At 44.4% G+C, this 20,356-nt stretch overlaps 1 protein-coding gene across 1 annotated transcript in view; it reads right to left on the bottom strand.

Annotated features, from left to right (window-relative positions):
• Positions 1-2,264: 2,264 nt before the first annotated feature.
• The window catches only part of LOC113017859 (adhesion G-protein coupled receptor G7-like), a 40,803-nt gene continuing 22,711 nt past the window's right edge, over positions 2,265-20,356 (bottom strand). Inside the window, exons 10-17 of the mRNA XM_026160964.1 lie at positions 18,700-18,852; positions 18,603-18,626; positions 18,111-18,202; positions 9,104-9,468; positions 8,937-9,018; positions 7,591-7,712; positions 7,398-7,558; positions 2,265-2,429 (exon numbers count right to left, since the gene is read on the bottom strand). Coding sequence (XP_026016749.1) covers positions 2,265-2,429; positions 7,398-7,558; positions 7,591-7,712; positions 8,937-9,018; positions 9,104-9,468; positions 18,111-18,202; positions 18,603-18,626; positions 18,700-18,852 — 1,164 coding nt within the window. The remainder of the gene's footprint in view (positions 2,430-7,397; positions 7,559-7,590; positions 7,713-8,936; positions 9,019-9,103; positions 9,469-18,110; positions 18,203-18,602; positions 18,627-18,699; positions 18,853-20,356) is intronic.

Here is a 20,356-nt window from a genome sequence, read left to right as displayed (position 1 = left end):
GTAGTCCACCTCCACCTTGCTGGCATCTGAGTCGGACTGGAGCTCTCTGCCCTTTACCAATCCAGCCACGGGCCCATCCATCTGGCCCATCAAGACTCACTCTCATTTCATCAGTCCATCAAACCTTAGAAAAATCAGTCTTGAGATATTTCTTGACCACACCCCTTCTCATTACAGAGATGCACATCACCTGATATGCTTAATTGGTAGTAGGCTTTCGAGCCTATACAGCTTGGAGTAAGACAACATGCATGAAGAGGATGGTGTGGACAAAATACTCATTTGCCTAATAATTCTGCACTCCCTGTACATGTAAATGGAGAGTCCTCTTCACACACTGAGGTTAATTATGGAGTTCCACAGGGTTCAGTGCTAGGACCAATTCTGTTTACATTATACAGACTGCAATTCATTATTATCAGGAAGTCTAAAAAACTCACTGAAAAGCCTTCAGCTAATCCAAAATGCTGCAGCAAGAGTCCTGACAGGGACTAGAAAGAGAGAGCAGATTTCTCCTGTTTTGGCTTCCCTTCATTGGCTTCCTGTTACATCCAGAATTGAATTCAAAATCCTGCTCCTCACATACAAGGTCTTAAATAATCAGGCCCCATCTTATCTTAATGACCTTGTAGTATCATATCACCCTATTAGAGCACTTCGCTCTCGCTCTGCAGGCCTACTTGTTGTTCGTAGAGTATTTAAAAGTAGAATGGGAGGCAGAGCCTTCAGTTTTCAGGCCCCTCTTCTGTGGAACCAGCTTCCAGTTTGGATTCAGGAGACAGACACTATCTCTACTTTTAAGATTAGGCTTCAAACTTTCCTTTTTGCTAAAGCATATAGTTAGGGCTGGACCAGGTGACCCTGGATCCTCCCTTAGTTATGCTGCAATAGATGTAGGCTGCCGGGGGATTCCCATGATGCATTGAGTTTTTCCTTTCCAGTCACCTTTCTCACTCACTATGTGTTAACAGACCTCTCTGCATTGAATCATATCTGTTATTAACCTCTGTCTCTCTTCCACAGCATGTCTTTATCCTGTCTTCCTTCTCTCACCCCAACCGGTCGCAGCAGATGGCCGCCTCTCCCTGAGCCTGGTTCTGCCGGAGGTTTCTTCCTGTTAAAAGGGAGTTTTTCCTTCCCACTGTCGCCAAAGTGCTTGCTCATAGGGAGTCATATGATTGTTGGGTTTTTCTCTGTATCTATGAAGCACCTTGAGGCGACTTTTGTTGTGATTTGGCGCTATATAAATAAAATTGAATTGAATTGAATTGAAAGGTTATGAATGGCCTTGAAAGTGTGCAGAAGTTTGTATATTATCTGAAATTATAATCAGAAAATTAACAATTATTCAAGATACTTAAAGGTTTTAATCAGAGCACAGACCACAAAACGCCTCAAAATGATAACCATAACCATCATTTAGAAAGAGAAAATTATTTCATTAAGTAATAAGATATGACTGGGCTTTTAAAATCAGTGCCTTTAAAAGACCAGACATTTAGACAAATTTAGACCTTAAAAAAGAAATTAAAAATTCTGTTTGGTTTTTGGGTTTCTTCACATTATTAATACTTAAGACTATTAAAACAAGTTAGACAATTTGAATTAGCATAAAATAGCAATTCAGTTTTACAAATGCAAAACATTTTATCTAAAATGACACAGCGGTCATCCTAAACATGAAATGGCCTTTCCAACCATTATATTGAATCTGTTAGAACATCTTATCAGGGTTGAAAAGAAATAGTCACTGCTTTTTTCACCTGGGTCACTTCAGTTTGTGTTTGATCAAAGACAGTCTGCCTGCATCAAAAGCACCCCAAACATGTCGGAGCATCCTCTGTGCATCCTGTGAGATGGAATTTAATAGATCTGGTTTTCGGCTTTGCAGTGTAGTGGTAAGACAACACACCTTTAGAGTGGGAGTCACAAGTTCGATTCCCACCTGGTATCCAGTAAGGGTCCTGGCTAGACTGCAGCTCGGACACAAGAATTGCACTACATGTTGTACTCTGTATAATTGTGTATGTGACAAATAACGGCTCAGGGAAAGCTTGTTCATCAATAAAACAAACAAAATATTCACATTGTCCTTGTTGCAGAAGCACTGAATGAGTTTGAGGGAACATTGTTGATGTGATCATGATTGTGATTTTCTTGATTGGCTCTGATTCAGTTATGTAGTTTTTTTCACATTAAATATAACCTAATGCAGAAGCTTTTAAAATCATTCCAAGGTCATGGGTCAGCTGCTTGTGATGACCTCATCTTTCCCTGTATTTCTCTGAGTGGTCCATGTCCCAGTTCTTCCACAGACGGTACTTCACCTTCTTAAACGAGATGCTGACTGAGGAAAGGTACTGCACTGATCGGGACACATCATCTCTGAATTCTTGCGTTATGGCTGTGGCGATAAACATCTGAAAACCCTGAAAACACAAGCAAGAAAATTAAAGTTATTCTCTTCATTTTGCTTCCTTATTCAGTTTTCAGTTTTATTTGTCATATGCAAGTTAGCACAGGGTCAACACCGCAATGAAATGTATTTGATGAGCAGAATACATTCACTCAGCAGAATGGTACAGTAGAAAAAAATAAAATAAAAGTAAAATAATAAAAAATAAATAGAAAAATAGTAAGAGCAAATAATTAATAAGACTTAAATAGACATGTAGATTGCTTAGCAAACAGAAAAAGCACATTTCATGACGCTGACCACTTTATATGAAAACAAAAATCAATGACAATGTAGTAAAAGAAAAAAAAGATTTTCAGTTAACTGACTAAATATATATATATATAAATTAAAATATATATATATATATATATATATATATATATATATATATATATATATATATGTGTACACACTAGTGATTAAATAAAGAAAATCTTAAATAGGAATGTGGGGGGGGGGGGGCAGATGGGATATTGCACAGTAATGAGCAGCAGTGCAAACTAAACAGTACAAAAGTTTTTGTTTTTTGTGGCAGTTGTTACAGTATTGCACTTTTTAAAAAAAATATAAATATCAATAAAGTGGAGGGACCAGTGCAGATTATACAGAGTACTTGTGAAGCTGCAGGGTAGCTTCTGAGTGCGTCCTGTGGAGTGTGTGTGTGTGTGTTTAAGTGTTGCGGTTGAGGTGTCGTATGGCTTGATGGTAGAAACTGTTTTTAAGTCTTGTAGTCCGAGCAGACAGACTCCTGTAACGTCTGCCAGATGGTAACAAGGAGAACAGCTGATGTGCAGGGTGGCTGTGGTCCTTGATGATGCTGTGTGCTTTACGGAGGCACAGCTGGAGATAAATGTCCTGAATGGCAGGAAGCCTCATGCCAGTGATGTGCTCTGCTGCTTTCACCACCTTCTGTAGTGATTTACGGCTGCTGGCAGAGAAGCTTCCGTACCAAACTGTAATGTAGCTCGTCAGCAAGCTCTCGATTGCTCACCTGTAGAAATTTGAGGTGATGTTGGCGTTCATGCCAAACTTCCTCAGCCTCCTCAGGAAGTAAAGCCGCTGGCAAGCTTTCCTGATAGGGCTGGTGTTCCCTGACTGGTCGTTTCCGGGAGTCCACTATCATTTCTCTAGTTTTGCTGATGTTGAGAGTCAGGTTATTTTCCAGACACCACTCGTACAGGCAAGTTTTGAGGGGATGATGGTGTTAAGTGCCGAGCTGTAGTCGATATAGAGCATCCTTGCATCTGTATTCCCTTTTTCCAGGTGAGTGAGGGTGGTGTGCGTTGCCAGGACGATGGCATCCTCTGTGGCTCTGTTTGTCCGATAGCCAAACTGAAGAGGGTCCAGTGTGTCAGGGAGGGAGGAGCAGATGTAACCTTTGACCAGCCGCTCGAGGCACTTCATGATGACGGATGTCAGTGCAACTTGACGGTAGTCATTCAGACAGGACACCACTGATTTTTTAGGAATGGGAATGATGGTGGATGTTTTGAGGGACGCGGGGACCACTGACTGCCTCAGGGAGAGGTTGAAGATGTTGGTGAAAACCTCTGCCAGCTGGTCGGCACACACTCTGAGAAGCCGGCCTGGGATGCCATCTGGTCCTGGAGCTTTGTGAGGATTGACCTTTTTAAAAGTCCATCTAACAGCTTCTGTTTTCAGAGTTAAAGTTACAGCCTCATTGTCCTCCTGAGGGTAGAGGATCTGCTGTCTGCGTCAAAACGAGCATAGAAGTTGTTGAGCTCATCTGCGAGAGATGCAGTGGGCTGAACACTGACTGTGTTGACCTTCTTGTAGTCAGTGATGCAGCGCAGTCCATTCCACAGTCGCCTGGTGTCAAAGCTGTGGTAGCTGGACTCCATTTTGTCCCTGTAGTCCTTTCTGACCATACCTGGCTGCTTTATATGCATCAGCATCCCCGGAGTTAAAGGCAGAGGTCCGCGCTTTTAGCTTGGCACGAACGTCTTTATTTACCCAGGGTTTCTGATTTGGATATATGCGGACAGTGGTTTTTGTGACGGTATCATCCATGCACTTTCCAATATATCCAATGACAGAGTCTGTGAGTTCATTGATGTTGCCATCAGCTGCATCCACAAATATCTGCCAGTCAGGACCTCCTCAGCCTCACTGTCCCATTTGTAGATGACCCCGGAACCTGTTTTTTCCTGTTTTAGTGTTTGTCTGTATGCAGGCAGCAGCATGTGGGGGAATGTAAACAGCTGAAAGGAGAACTGAACTCCCTCGGGAGGTAAAAAGGCCTGACTTTAATGGTCAGTAGCTCGAGGCTCTGAGAGCAGTAAGTTTTTAAGATACACACATCTCTAGCCCACATCTCATCAGTTAACCATAAAGCACACCCCTCCTCCCCTTTTCTTGCCTGAGTCCTTCATTCGGTCTCCCCGGTAAACAGTGAACCCATCCGGCGTGATGGCGCAGTCGGGGACGCTGGGCTCCAGCCATGTCTCTGTGAAGGCCAGAACACAGCAGTTCCTGATGTCTTGTTGGTGTTTAGTCCGTGCACGCAGCTCGTCAAGTTTGTTGTCCAAAGACTGGAGATTCACAAACAGGATGCTGGGCAGAGGTGGCTTGCTGTTTCTCTGTCGCGTTCGGCACAAAACTCCGGCGCGTTTCCCCCTCTTTGTTTTCTCTCGACGTCGCGTGAGTAAACAAAGGATCTCAGGCAGCAGTGCGTCCACGGAGTCGAAACCCGCTGTAAAGTCCAAACAGGCTGACGAACGTAGCTCCAAAAGCATTTGTCTGTCATACCGAGTGTATGATCGCGCTGTGCGCACAGAAATAGAAAGCAGTAAAAAATAAATAATAACATTTTTGCTGAGATGACTGGGAGCTCTCGTCAGTGCAGCCATCTTACGGCGCAACCGGAAGAGAATCTGACTGATGTTAGGAGCGCTATACTCTTCATTGTTTCCTTTACTGAATATGTACCCGTTTGTATATATATGCATGTGTACAGGGAGTGCAGAATTATTAGGCAAATGAGTATTTTGTCCACATCATCCTCTTCATGCATGTTGTCTTACTCCAAGCTGTATAGGCTCGAAAGCCTACTACCAATTAAGCATATTAGGTGATGTGCATCTCTGTAATGAGAAGGGGTGTGGTCTAATGACATCAACACCCTATATCAGGTGTGCATAATTATTAGGCAACGTCCTTTCCTTTGGCAAAATGGGTCAAAAGAAGGACTTGACAGGCTCAGAAAAGTCAGAAATAGTGAGATATCTTGCAGAGGGATGCAGCAGTCTCAAAATTGCAAAGCTTCTGAAGCGTGATCATCGAACAATCAAGCGTTTCATTCAAAATAGTCAACAGGGTCGCAAGAAGCGTGTGGAAAAACCAAGGCGCAAAATAACTGCCCATGAACTGAGAAAAGTCAAGCGTGCAGCTGCCAAGATGCCACTTGCCACCAGTTTGGCCATATTTCAGAGCTGCAACATCACTGGAGTGCCCAAAAGCACAAGGTGTGCAATACTCAGAGACATGGCCAAGGTAAGAAAGGCTGAAAGACGACCACCACTGAACAAGACACACAAGCTGAAACGTCAAGACTGGGCCAAGAAATATCTCAAGACTGGTTTTTCTAAGGTTTTATGGACTGATGAAATGAGAGTGAGTCTTGATGGGCCAGATGGATGGGCCCGTGGCTGGATTGGTAAAGCCACGGGCCCATTGATTGGTAAAGAGAGCTCCAGTCCCACTCAGACGCCAGCAAGGTGGAGGTGGAGTACTGGTTTTGGGCTGGTATCATCAAAGATGAGCTTGTGGGGCCTTTTCGGGTTGAGGATGGAGTCAAGCTCAACTCCCAGTCCTACTGCCAGTTTCTGGAAGACACCTTCTTCAAGCAGTGGTACAGGAAGAAGTCTGCATCCTGCAAGAAAAACATGATTTTCATGCAGGACGATGCTCCATCACACGCGTCCAAGTACTCCACAGCGTGGCTGGCAAGAAAGGGTATAAAAGAAGAAAAACTAATGACATGGCCTCCTTGTTCACCTGATCTGAACCCCATTGAGAACCTGTGGTCCATCATCAAATGTGAGATTTACAAGGAGGGAAAACAGTACACCTCTCTGAACAGTGTCTGGGAGGCTGTGGTTGCTGCTGCACGCAATGTTGATGGTGAACAGATCAAAACACTGACAGAATCCATGGATGGCAGGCTTTTGAGTGTCCTTGCAAAGAAAGGTGGCTATATTGGTCGCTGATTTGTTTTTGTTTCGTTTTTGAATGTCAGAAATGTATATTTGTGAATGTGGAGATGTTATATTGGTGTCACTGGTAAAAATAAATAATTGAAATGGGTATATATTTGTTTTTTGTTAAGTTGCCTAATAATTATGCACAGTAATAGTCACCTGCACACACAGATATCCCCCTAAAATAGCTAAAACTAAAAACAAACTAAAAACTTCTTCCAAAAACATTCAGCTTTGATATTAATGAGTTTTTTGGGTTCATTGAGAACAGGGTTGTTGTTCAATAATAAAATTATTCCTCAAAAATACAACTTGCCTAATAATTCTGCACTCCCTGTATGTGTCTGTGAGTCATATAATATTAATAACATAATTAAAATCAAAAAAATTATTTTCACTCAAAATTTTACAAACTCTTAACAAAAGTAAAATGTTAGCATTTTTTCTTTCCTTTTCAATTTTCCTCGGAGTTGAATCAAAAGAGTCTAAGTGCACACACCCCTGTTAAAATGGAATACTTTTGTGAAGTTAAAAACAAATAATTCCAAAACTTTTAATGTGATCTCTAGCCTGACATATTCAACCGAAAAACAAACAAAATAATAACAACATTAAAACAATATAATAAGCTGATTGTATAAGCCTTGAACCAATACTTTGTTAAAGAACCTTTTGATTTATTCTCTGAGTTAAAATCAGATCAGAAGGTAGAATCTTACCTGTGTGGTTGTGCAGAGGCAAAACAAAATGCTGAAGGTCAGGTTCACTGTTCCTGAAGTGACGAGGACCAGATACCCAAAAACCCAGGACACCCCCAGTAACAGAACCAGAGTGAAGCTACTAAGGAATAAAAATGTTAACTCTTGTCTGACTTTCGAGGTTCTTTAAGGAAGTTAGTAAGAAGTGGTATTAAGAAATAAAAGAGCAGGACGATGTTGTAGATCAGGATCAGGCTGACTGGAAGGAGGAAACCCCAAAACAAAGGTTTCTCAAAGCTGAAGTGTTTGTTCTTATCCAGTGCCGCAAGCCAACAACTTCAGTGACATGAAAAAGAATGATAGAAATAATGTGAATAAATACCTTTGCATATCCTTTGAAACTTGAAACTAGTTCCTCTTAGTTTTCACCAAAGTTTCACGTTTATTCATTTATAAAGCACTTTTAAAAACAACTGTTCTTTATCGAAGTACGATACTATAAAATAATAAAAGCAGAAGACATACCAAATAAAATAGAATACAGATTACGAGAAAATAGAATCAAGGAAAGAACAGTAGAAACAGACTCATCTTGATTTAAAAGGCAGAGAATAAAAATGGGCTTTTAGATAGGTTTGAGAGTCTCCAGTGTTGGAGAGGTCCTGATATGCAAGGCCAATGAATTCCATATTTTCTGAGCAGTCATGGCAAATGCCCGGTCTCTGTGTTTTAATCTGGACCTTGTGACAACCAAAAGGATTTGGTCCACAGACCTCAAGGATCTTGGAGGAGAATACCGGGTTAGAAGATCAGCTGACTGGCAGCCAATGTAATGATGCAAGTATGGGAGATATGTGATCCAGCATGCACGTGCCAGTTAGGAGCCGTGTTGCAGCATCTTGGACCAGCTGCAGTCGGCAAATTCATGGTAAATGGTAAATGGCCTGTATTTATATAGCGCTTTACTAGTCCCTAAGGACCCCAAAGTGCTTTACATATCCAGTCATCCACCCATTCACACACACATTCACACACTGGTGATGGCAGCTACATTGTAGCCACAGCCACCCTGGGGCGCACTGACAGAGGCGAGGCTGCCGGACACTGGCGCCACCGGGCCCTCTGACCATATAGAGATAGTAAGTAATGAGAGGTAACAAGTTGCGATGAGATGATAGGAAGGCATGGATTGTTTTCTCAAAATCTCTGAAGCAGACAAAAAGGCTTAACTTTTGCAAGGAGGCGAAGATGAAAGAAGCTAGTCTTGATTATGTTATTTATCTGTTTGTCAAATGTCAAATTGCTGTTAAAAATCAATCCGTAGTTGGAGTATAAACACAGGTCAAAAATGGGAGTGAAAAAAATGGAACTACCATAAAAATGTAATTACACAAAATGTACATGGGCATCGAAAAGAATCTCTGTATCAATCTGAATCTCTGTGAGAAGCATCATACAACAACAATAACAACACTGTATGATTTGTAAAAATGTGACATTTGTTAATTTTTAAGTATAGGTCAAGTAAAGTTGATAAATGTGGTTTGTGTGATTACCCACAATTCTTCCTGTCTGTATCCCAGAGGACTGTCCACCCTGTAGGTCACCCCCAGTGTGATGGCCATGAACAAGGCTGGTACTCCTAACACAACAGTTCATTAATTGAGACAGATTGAAGGGATTCCAAGCATACACAGATTTAAGTCCCAACTTTATGAATGTCTTACCCCATCCCAGAGCCATGCTCAGCAAAGTCCAGTGAGGTGGTACACTGAGGTGTATTTTCCAAAGCAGGATCTGAGTACTGTTCACGCTGTTCCACATGAACGTGGACATCAGGAGGAAGTGCAGAAGAGCCACTACAGCCGTACATGAGCCGCGGTCTGGTTCTATGCGTTCGTCCGAATCCAGGATGTCGTTGGTCCGATCGTCAGTCTGCACCGCAACGTCAATTTGTCTGCTGGAGTTTTGGACTCCAGACACGAAGGTGATGATGAAGGCCAGTAGGCTGATGTAGATGCACAGCTGAGATCGCATTGATATCAGATTTCTATCACCTGCGTTCTGAGAGCTTGTCTCTTCATTCTGAAAGCTCGTCTCTTCGTTCTGAGAGCTTGTCTCTTCACTCTGAAAGCTCGTCTCTTCCATCTGAGAGCTCGTCTCTTTGTTCTCAGAGCTTGTCTCTTCACTCTGAAATCTCGTCTCTTCCATCTGAGAGCTCGTCTCTTTGTTCTCAGAGCTCGTCTCTTCATTCTCAGAGCTTGTCTCTTCACTCTGAAAGCTCGTTCCTTCCATCTGAGAGCTCATCTCTTCCATCTGAGAGCTCGTCTCTTCATTCTCAGAGCTTGTCTCTTCACTTTGAAAGCTCGTTTCTTCCATCTGAGAGCTCATCTCTTCACTCTGAGAGCTCATCTCTTCATTCTGAAACCTCATCTTTTGGTTCTTAGAGCCTGTCACTTTGTTCTGAGAGCTCGTCTCTTCATCCTGAAACCTCATCTCTTGGTTCTTAGAGCCCGTCGCTTTGTTCTGAAAACTATAGATGAAAATGCAAAAGTGACATATCAAAATATGAAGTCTTATATGTTACGACCCGTCTAGGGCCAGGCCATAACATGAATGAGGCACTCGCTTCCCTCCCCAAGACCCAAGCAGTCACACGCAACAAATCCGTTAGATATGAGGCGATTTATTTACAATGTGAATAAAGAGAACCAAAACGGGAGTGTCAACACTTCAGGGTGAGCCAAGGCCAAAACAATAAACAAAACAAACCTACACAAATCCCGCACCCCTGACCTCGCCGAAATAAAGTCAAAATAAAGACAGAGTCTGACCTCCTTAACTAACTCAAAACAGGAGAAAACGGGTGATCAAAAGAAATGGCAGCTCACCCCTACCCACTCCACTTCCACAACTTTCAAGCGTATACTGCAGCCAGCGGCTACCACAGGACTACTGCTGGGTGATGAGGAGAAACGCGAGGGCCTCTCCCGCTGTAGCACTCCAGCCTCCTTTTAATGGGCGGGTCCTCCAGCTGGATCCAATCACACCGGGGCAGTAAGTCCACGCACCAATCGGAACAGGGACCTGGCACAGCTAAATTAACATAGACAAAAACACAGCACTTGCACAAACAAACACACGGACATACAAGTTCGTAACACCCCCTTCCATAAGATTTAAACAATCCTCCTATTGTTTAATTCCTAAACTACAAAATTGCTCTCGACAGGGCGTCCGCGATGACATTTTCCGTCCCTTTCTTATGCTTGATCTGCAGGTTGAAGTCTTGCAAAAGAAGGGACCAACGCATAAGTCTCTGATTTGAGTTCTGCATCTGGGAGAGAAAAACCAATGGGTTATGGTCAGTGAACACTTGAACAGGGATAGAGCTGGATCCGATATACACCTCGAAATGCTGTAGGGCTAACAACAAGGCAAGGGCTTCCTTTTCAATGGTACTGTAGTTCATCTGATGTTTGTTGAATTTTTTTGAAAAGTAACAAATTGGGCGATCCACGCCGCAATGGTCTTCCTGCATAAGGACAGCTCCTGCACCAACCGCACTAGCGTCAACCTCGAGCTTGAAAGGGGACATGAAATTCGGGGCCGTAAGAACAGGGGAACTGCACAGTAATGCTTTCGCAGACTCGAAAGCAGTCTGACAAACAGGCGTCCACACAAAAGGCTTCTTCGGACTGATCAAATCGGTGAGAGGAACGACGACAGTGGCAAAGTTCTTACAAAACCCTCTATAATAACCACACATTCTTAGAAATCGGCGCAGCGCCCTTCTCGTTTGTGGGACTGGAAACTCAACGATCGCCTGTATTTTCGCGGTCACAGGCAGTATCTGTCCCTGACCCACCTGTTTTCCCAGATATGTGATGGTGGCTCTGCCAAATTCACATTTGGCTAGGTTCAACGTAAGCGAGGCCTCCTGAAAACGGCTGAAAACTTCTGCAAACAGCTTTTTTATCATAGCGAGTTTTCATTTTAGCTTGCGTATGTGACAGATTCTCTCGAGCTAACTGACATGCAAGGTGAAGCTTTTCCCGAAGTCCGCTAACATAATCCAGAACATTATGCTGAGTTTCAGAAGTTTCTGACAACCACCTCTCCTTCAGAAGGCAGAGGGGACCGCGGACCACGTGTCCAAACACCAGATCCATCGGACTGAATCCCAAGGATTCCTGAGTGGTTTCTCTGACTGCAAACAACAATAACGGCAGACCCTCATCCCATTCTCTATCCGACCCCGCGCAGAACTTGCGCAGCATAGCTTTGAGGGTTTGATGGAATCTTTCCAGAGCACCTTGACTTTCCGGGTGGTATGGACTGGATTTTACATGTTTTATGTGCAACTCCTCCACAACCTGTGCAAACATTTTTGAGGTGAAATTCGTTCCTTGGTCTGTTTGAACAACCTTTGGAAGTCCGAAAGTAGAGAAAAATTTAAGTAGTGCTTTTAGCACCGGTTTTGCTTTCAGCGTGCGTAGTGGAATTGCCTCTGGGTACCTTGTTGCTGAACACATTATTGTAAGTATGTATTGGTGTCCGGATTTGGTTTTTGGCAGGGGACCCACACAATCCAATATTACTTTTTCAAACGGCTCACCTATTACTGGAATAGGATGTAACGGAGCAGGTGGAATGGGTCTGTTAGGTTTCCCCGCCATCTGACATGTGGTACAGGTACGGCAATAAGCCACCACATCAGCTTTCAACCCTGGCCAAAAGAAGTTGCGCAACACCCGATGATATGTTTTGTTCACCCCAAGATGTCCAGCCATGCTGGCATCATGCGCTAAGCTAAGCACCTGCCCTCGATGTGGCTTCGGCACCACCACCTGCGTAGCACCAGGCAAACCACACCGGTCAGAGGACCACCTCCTCATAAGAACTCCATCTTGCAAAAAATAAGAAGTGGGTGATTCACTTCCTGCACTCTTAGCTGCAGATAGAAAACAGGGAGCCAGTGATGAGTCATTCTGCTGAGCGGTTATCAATGCATTCCTATTCAATTTCTCATCCAGCTCTGGCATCAGTTTCATCACATCGCTTTTTGTTCTGTCACTCTCACGGCTGGGAGATATTCTCCCGTCTGGCGTCGCCATAAACGTGTCAGCAACATCCATAACGTCATCAAATTTGCGTGACTGCGCACGAGTGATTGCACAAACAGGAAACACATTTAACAAAGGGGCGGCAACCTCAGTGACAGAAGAAATAGGCGTTTCCACCACTTCAGGCGGTGGGAAAACTGTTCCCCCAGCCAAGTCATTTCCTAAAATAAACGAAACCCCTTTAATCGGCAACTGGGAACTCACCGCAACTTTGACATGCCCCGTTTTCACGGGCGAATGTAAATGGACTTTGTGTAACGGCGCCCGAAGAACGCTCATCTTAATTCCCCAAACCAACACATCCGAATCACAAGCAGTTTTATCTGACAATGGCAGTACACTATCCAACATAAACGACTGATGCGCACCTGTGTCCCGAAGAATAGTAACAGGCACTTTGTCCCTCTCTTCTCCCGTCACAGAAACAAAGCCTTTCGTGATGAACGGTTTAAAACGTGGCTCTATTTCTGCATCCACATGGTGCAAATCACGGGTGAGAGTGGAATGCGATTTAGGCAAAGGGACAACTTTGATGAGACCTACGCCCGCTGGATTTTTAGAGCCTTTGCGCTGCTCTTTCCTCCGGAGCGCAGGACAGGCAGCGATTAGATGTCCGGGTCCGCGACAATAAAAACAGTCGCGATTAACACCATCCTCCTGTCTATCTTTCAGTCCTATCTTTGGTGACTTTATCTTCCTTTCCTGTCCCACCCTAATATTCTGTGAGACAGCGGCTGAAAATATAGTTTTGTGGGTGAGAGTAAACTCATCAGCCATCACTGCCGCTTTAGCAAGTGAGGTCACCTTTTGCTCATTCAGATAAATAACTACTTGGTCCGGCAAACATTTTTTGAATTCCTCTAACAAAAGAAGCTCTTTCAGCCCCTCGAGATCCTTTACTTTACTGGCCTGCAACCATCGTTCAAACAGGCGACTTTTTTCACGGGCAAACTCCACAAATGTCTGATTGGCGGTTTTTTCACACTTCCTAAATTTTTGACGGTAGGCTTCTGGGACGAGCTCATATGCCTGCAACACAGTCTTCTTCATGACGTCATAATCCAGGCTATCTTCAATCGATAAACTGGTACACACCTCCTGGGCTTTGCCAACCAATCTGCATTGTAACAGCAGCGGCCAAAATTCCTTCGGCCAACTTAACGCGGCCGCTATACGCTCAAAAGCGTTAAAATAGGAATCCACTTCGGCCTCACGAAACGGGGGAACCAGTTTAACGTGTTTGGTGATGTCAAAACCTGTCGGGACCGCGGTGGACGTACTAGGATGACTAGAGGCAGATGTGGAGGGCTTTCGCTCCAGCTCCAAAGCTCTGACACGGCGGTGCATTGCTTGTACCTCAAGCTCTTTAGCACGGGCTTCCACCTCCCTAATACGGAGGGTCAAACGGAGATCTTCCGTAGACCGCCCCGCCAGGGGTTCCCCGGCCGTACCAGACTCAGCTGCTTCAGGCTTCGCCCCAGCAGCATCAGAGTCCGCCTCGGCTGTGTCAGAGCCCGCCTCAGCCGCATCAGAGTCCGCCTCGGCTGGTAGCACGTTAACAGGCCCTTTGGCATCCGACCCCGGCTCAGCCTCCGGAGCCACCTTCACACCCCCGCCATCAGGCTGCTCTACAGCTGCCTGCGGGGCAGGAAGAACGCCTCGCTCCACCAACTCTGCACACAAAGCGTCCCTAACCACCGCTTTGCGGGCACCATAGGACACTTGAACATCATAACAACTAGCAATGATAAGCAAATCCGCTTTCCTGCACCTCACAATTCTATCCCACGAAGGCGAAGTAACAAAATCATCCAAAGAAAACTCTATAATTCCACACACCTACCACCCCCACACCCAAGAAAACCGCCAACAGACCAAACACACGCAAAAACCCACAGAAAAAGGCAGAGGACGAGCCCCCAATTCATGTTACGACCCGTCTAGGGCCAGGCCATAACATGAATGAGGCACTCGCTTCCCTCCCCAAGACCCAAGCAGTCACACGCAACAAATCCGTTAGATATGAGGCGATTTATTTACAATGTGAATAAAGAGAACCAAAACGGGAGTGTCAACACTTCAGGGTGAGCCAAGGCCAAAACAATAAACAAAACAAACCTACACAAATCCCGCACCCCTGACCTCGCCGAAATAAAGTCAAAATAAAGACAGAGTCTGACCTCCTTAACTAACTCAAAACAGGAGAAAACGGGTGATCAAAAGAAATGGCAGCTCACCCCTACCCACTCCACTTCCACAACTTTCAAGCGTATACTGCAGCCAGCGGCTACCACAGGACTACTGCTGGGTGATGAGGAGAAACGCGAGGGCCTCTCCCGCTGTAGCACTCCAGCCTCCTTTTAATGGGCGGGTCCTCCAGCTGGATCCAATCACACCGGGGCAGTAAGTCCACGCACCAATCGGAACAGGGACCTGGCACAGCTAAATTAACATAGACAAAAACACAGCACTTGCACAAACAAACACACGGACATACAAGTTCGTAACATATAGGACAACAGAAGAACATTAGAAATATATGACTTCTTAAAATATTAAATTGTTTACTGTTATTTCTTTAAATGTGATTATTATTATTGATGATGATACGATGATGCCTCCGGCGCCGCTCCGAGCTGGCAGCCAGTATCAGCAGCTCCGACCTGACCGAGTCCTTTTTTCTCTTTAATATATGTTCCTTTGTTGTTCTTGTGTGTCTTGTTTTTGTTCATCTATTGTGGACTGCTGTCCCCAACAATGGAGCTCAGAATTCTATGGACAATGGTGTTCTTTATGACACGGTGTCTGTGTTCAGAGAGCACGTGGAGGTCCAACCTCCCATTGTTTACAGCAGGGATCAGCTGTTAGCCCTCGGAGCCTCTGCTGCCCTGCCTACCGCCGAGCAAGCCAACATCCCCCGCGAGGTGAGGAGGAAGAGAAGTGGTACTCGGTCCGGGATCGGGGGTCGCAGTAAAGTTAGGAAGTACCGGCCAGCGAATCCATCCATTATTATGGGGAATGTGAGATCTCTCCCCAATAAACGAACTGGCGGCTCTTACCCAACATCAGAGGAGCTACAGGGAGTGCAGCCTGATGTGCTTCACAGAGTCATGGCTAACTGCGCTGACTCCGGACTCACTTGTAAACATGGATGGTTTACAACTGATCCGGGCCAACAGAACAACGGAGAGTGGTAAGAAGAGAGGAGGGGGTCTGGCTGTGTTTGTGAACGATAGATGGTGTAACTCTGGGCATTTATCTATCAAAGAGACGCTATGCTGTGAGGACATTGAGCTGCTAGCAGTTAGCATGAGACTGTGCTATCTACCGTGAGAGTTTACACACGTTATTGTGATAGCTGTGTATGTCCTGCCCTCTGCTAACGCTGCAGCAGCCTGTGAGGTCCTGCACACTGTAACCAGCAGACTCCAAACACAGCACCCTCAGGCCCTTTTCCTGGTCTCTGGGGACTTTAATCACATCTCCCTGTCCTCCACTCTCCCCACCTTCACCCAGTATGTTACCTGCCACACCAGAAACAATAAAACACTGGACTTATTATGTGCCAATACCAAGGAGGCATACAGCTCATCACCTCCCTCCCCTCAGGGGCTCAGATCACAACCTGGTTCATCTCCAGCCTGTGTATAAACTTCTAGTACATAGGGAACCAGTAGTGAAATGCACAGTAAGGAAATGGTCGGCAGAGACTGAAGAGGCCCTGAGAGACTTTTTCCGTTCTACTGTGTGGGACAACCTCTGCAGCCCCCTGGAGGATGACCTCAACAGCATCACAGACTGCATTACGGATTACATGAACTTGTGTGTGGACAGCACCATACCCAGCATAAAGGTATGGTGTTTTTCTAACAACAAGCCATGGATAAATCCTGAAATTAAGGCTCTCCTCAAGGAGAAGAAGAGAGTGTTTAGATCTGGAGACAAACAGGAGCTGAGAGTTGTTCAGAAGAAGCCGAAATGGAAGATAAGACAAGGAAAGGAAAACTACAGGAGGAAGATGGAAGAGCAGCTGCAACAGGACAACATCAGAGGGGTTTGGAACAGCCTGAAGACAACCTCGATGTTGAGGTTGCCGTTGTCTTCAATGTGCATGGCCGTGCACATTGAAGAGAGTAATTAGTAATTAGGACCCTACACCACCGGGCAGAACATGTTCCCTCTAAGCCTGAAGGAAAAAAGAAGGAACACACACATGTAAAGGAAGCACTCAAAACGTGCGGCTATCCTAAATGGGCGTTCTTAAAGTCAGCAAAGAGGCACAGAAAAGAAGACCAGACACCAGCGAGGGAGGATAAGAAGGACAGACGCAACAACATTGTCATCCCCTATGTAGCCGGTGTATCAGAAAAACTCAGGAGAGTTTTCTCCAAATGCGACATCCCAGTGTACTTCAGACCCAGTAACACACTCAGACAGAAACTGGTTCACCTGAAAGACAAAACTCCTAAACACAAACTTAACAATGTGGTGTATGCTGTACAGTGCAGCGAGGAATGCCCAGACCTCTACATTGGAGAGACCAAACAGCCACTTCACAAGCGTATGGCACAACACAGAAGAGCCACCTCCACAGGACAAGACTCAGCAGTCCATCTGCATCTTAAGAATAAAGGACACTCTTTCGAGGATGCCAATGTTCACATTTTGGACAGAGAGGACAGATGGTTTGAAAGAGGAGTGAAAGAAGCCATCTATGTCCACTGTGAGCGACCATCTTTGAACAGAGGCGGGGGTTTACGACACCAACTCTCTGCCATCTATAATCCAGTTTTGAGATCCCTTCCCAGATGTCTTAATGCCCACTCACATCCTGGGCCATCTGATCTCAGGAATTCGCATGATAAGGTGGGGCCAGGTTTCACAATGAACCCACCCGAAACTCTGGCTGATTGGGGCCCACACCCAGTTTCACACCTTGGCTCAGGCGATTAGTGGATCATCAGGGGGTCCTTTTGTCCCTCTGTGGGGGGTCACTCCCACTAGGTTTATATCTGGGACTCTCCACCATTTGACCTTAGAACTGAAGAAGCTTCTCGGATGAGAGGTGAAACGCCTTCAAGTAACTTAAAGAAGTCCAGATGCTTTTCTTTGCAAGCTCCTTTGACCATAATGTTATTTTCAAATAATTTTTTCAAAGCGCCACATGCTCCCTTGGTTTCACACATAGGAGAAACCAGGAGCAATTTGTCCTTCTGTTTATGTTTAGCATCCAGACAAAACAATTAAAATATTACTGTAAAAATGTGGAGAAAACCTCTAAAAATATATATATATTTAAAATCATGAAATAGATTATTCATTTTCTGAAAAAAGGCAACTTATTAAACAATATTATTTTCTCAGTTACAATAAAATTAAATAAAGTAAACAAAGCACTGAGAGAAGAGCAGGGAAGTCGTTAAAATATCCACATTTTTGGCTAAGGTTTTGTCATATTGTGACCAGTGTTGACTCTGGAGATTACACTTCTGTTTCTAAAACGTTTGCTACATGTTCATTATAGTCAAATATGTTGTAACCCTGTTAGATAACTACACTTTTTTGTCAAATAACACAATACAATGCAGGTGGGGTGGTCTAGTCTTACATTTCTCTAACGTTATAAATGATCGTCACAATCAATCCCAGAAAAGAAAGAGAGAGTCCCACAGTGGAGATCACACCCAGAGCTTCTGCATACTTCTGCATAGTTCTCTCTGAATGACTGAAACACAGACATGGTAAATGGTAAATGGTAAATGGCCTGTATTTGTATAGCGCTTTTCTAGTCCCTAAGGACCCCAAAGCGCTTTACACAACCTGTCATCCACCCATTCACACACACATTCACACACTGGTGATGGCAAGCTACAATGTAGCCACAGCCACCCTGGGGCGCACTGACAGAGGCGAGGCTGCCGAACACTGGCGCCACCGGGCCCTCTGACCACCACCAGTAGGCAACGGGTGAAGTGTCTTGCCCAAGGACACAACGACCGAGACTGTCCAAGCCGGGGCTCGAACCGGCAACCTTCCGATTACAAGGCGAACTCCCAACTCTTGAGCCACGATCGCTGAGACGATCGATGAGACTTTTGACATGATCAAAAGTCTCACTAAAGCTCTGTGATTTCCAATTGTTGATGACACAGCAAGCTGTGGCTTCATGTATCAGCCTGCAGAGATGTGATACTCACCCAGAGAGCAGCAAAGTTGGTGGTGTGGTTACAGAAACATCTCATAAGTCCATCTGAAGTGTTTCCTTTAGAGCAGCCGCTAGTGCTCCAGTCTTTCTGACTGTAGTTCCAGAAAACACAGGAGAAGTCATACAGAGATGTCCCATTGATCAGCTGAAAGAGCAGCACACAAACAGATAATTTAGATATAACACATATTTTGTGGTGTTTGTTTGTTTCAATTTTGTTTTGTAAACACTATTGATATTTTTTGCTCAAAATATCTGCTGTGAATCAATTCTGATATTTGTGTCACGATCCTGGGTCTTATGACCCAGTGTTTTGAGTTTTAGTTCTTTTGATGTTTATAGTGTATGTTTAAGCTCATCAGGTTTCCTAAGTTCATTTGTTATCATGCCTAAGTGTTTCTAGTTTTTATTATTTCCCCCTCGTGTTCCAACTATGTTAAATCTCCCCTGCTCTTCATGTGTTTCATGTCTGTGTCTTACGTTGTCAAGTTCGGGTTGTCATGTCTCCGTCTCATTATGTTTCCTGTTTTATTGTGAAGAGGTCTGGTGTTTCTGTGTTCATCGTGTTCAGTTTTACTCTCCCACTGTCACGTCGTTATGGTCATGTGTCAGCTGGTTCCCCATGTGTTGCCACTTTCCTCATTATCCTCCTGTGTCTATTTAGTCCGTGTGCTTTCAGTCATTCGTTGTCAGGTCGTCTGCTCATCCATGTCTCATCTCCAGGTACCCATGTCAGTTCACTATGGTTAAGGTTTTTCATGTTTTGTTATTAGTTCACCCAGTTTAGGTTATTGTTTAGTTTTCACCGATGCCCTATTATTTTGTACCCTCGTTGCTAACCTCAATAAACGGCTTGTTTTGTTAATCCACACCACGTTTTGGTCTGCGTTTGAGTCCTTCCCTGCAACATACGGTCTGCCCTAGCCAGACCGTGACAATTTGGCTATTGTATATTTCATATTAACATGACATCTGTCATAATCTGTATGCAGGCAGGCAGGAAAGGACCTAAATGCAGACTCATATGCAGAGGCTAAACTTAAACTCAAAAAGCAGGTTTATTACTGGACACTAGAAAAAAACACATAAATAAACTTGTAGATACAAAATAAACTAGTCAGGCTTGGCAAGCAGAACACACAGACGGGAATGAGGGAGATTGCGACAACTAAGCACAGGAAGACACAGAATTAACATGGTGAACACGAATTAACTAGACGCGTCGGGAAGCAAAACAAGATAAACCGAACATGAAAAACACGGGACTGTTGCTGTAAAGCAGGAAACAGAGGAACATGATGCAAGAGTGGAGGAGAGGCACACGAGAGGGAGCGATCATGACAGGCTGGAGAAACATGATGGAATAAAACAAAAGGAGGGGAAACCAGGCACAAGAACTTTCACCACTATATAATCTCAGACACACAGAGGGCAAAGACACCAGGGGAAGTCTAGTAAAAAAATATCTAAACAGAACCACCAATAGAATAACTAACACAGAGGACTTAAAGATAAATAATAATACAAAATGACAAAAACACAGGAAAACTCAAACCGCTGGGTCAAATGACCCAGGATTGTAACAGACATCATTGTGTTTTCACACACAGATTGTAAAAGGCAACACATCTGCAACTTGTGTTTTTTTT

This window comes from Astatotilapia calliptera, unplaced genomic scaffold (genome assembly GCF_900246225.1).
Source record: "Astatotilapia calliptera unplaced genomic scaffold, fAstCal1.2 U_scaffold_23, whole genome shotgun sequence".
Taxonomy (NCBI): domain Eukaryota; kingdom Metazoa; phylum Chordata; class Actinopteri; order Cichliformes; family Cichlidae; genus Astatotilapia; species Astatotilapia calliptera.
This window is presented reverse-complemented; position numbering and strand designations above follow the sequence as displayed.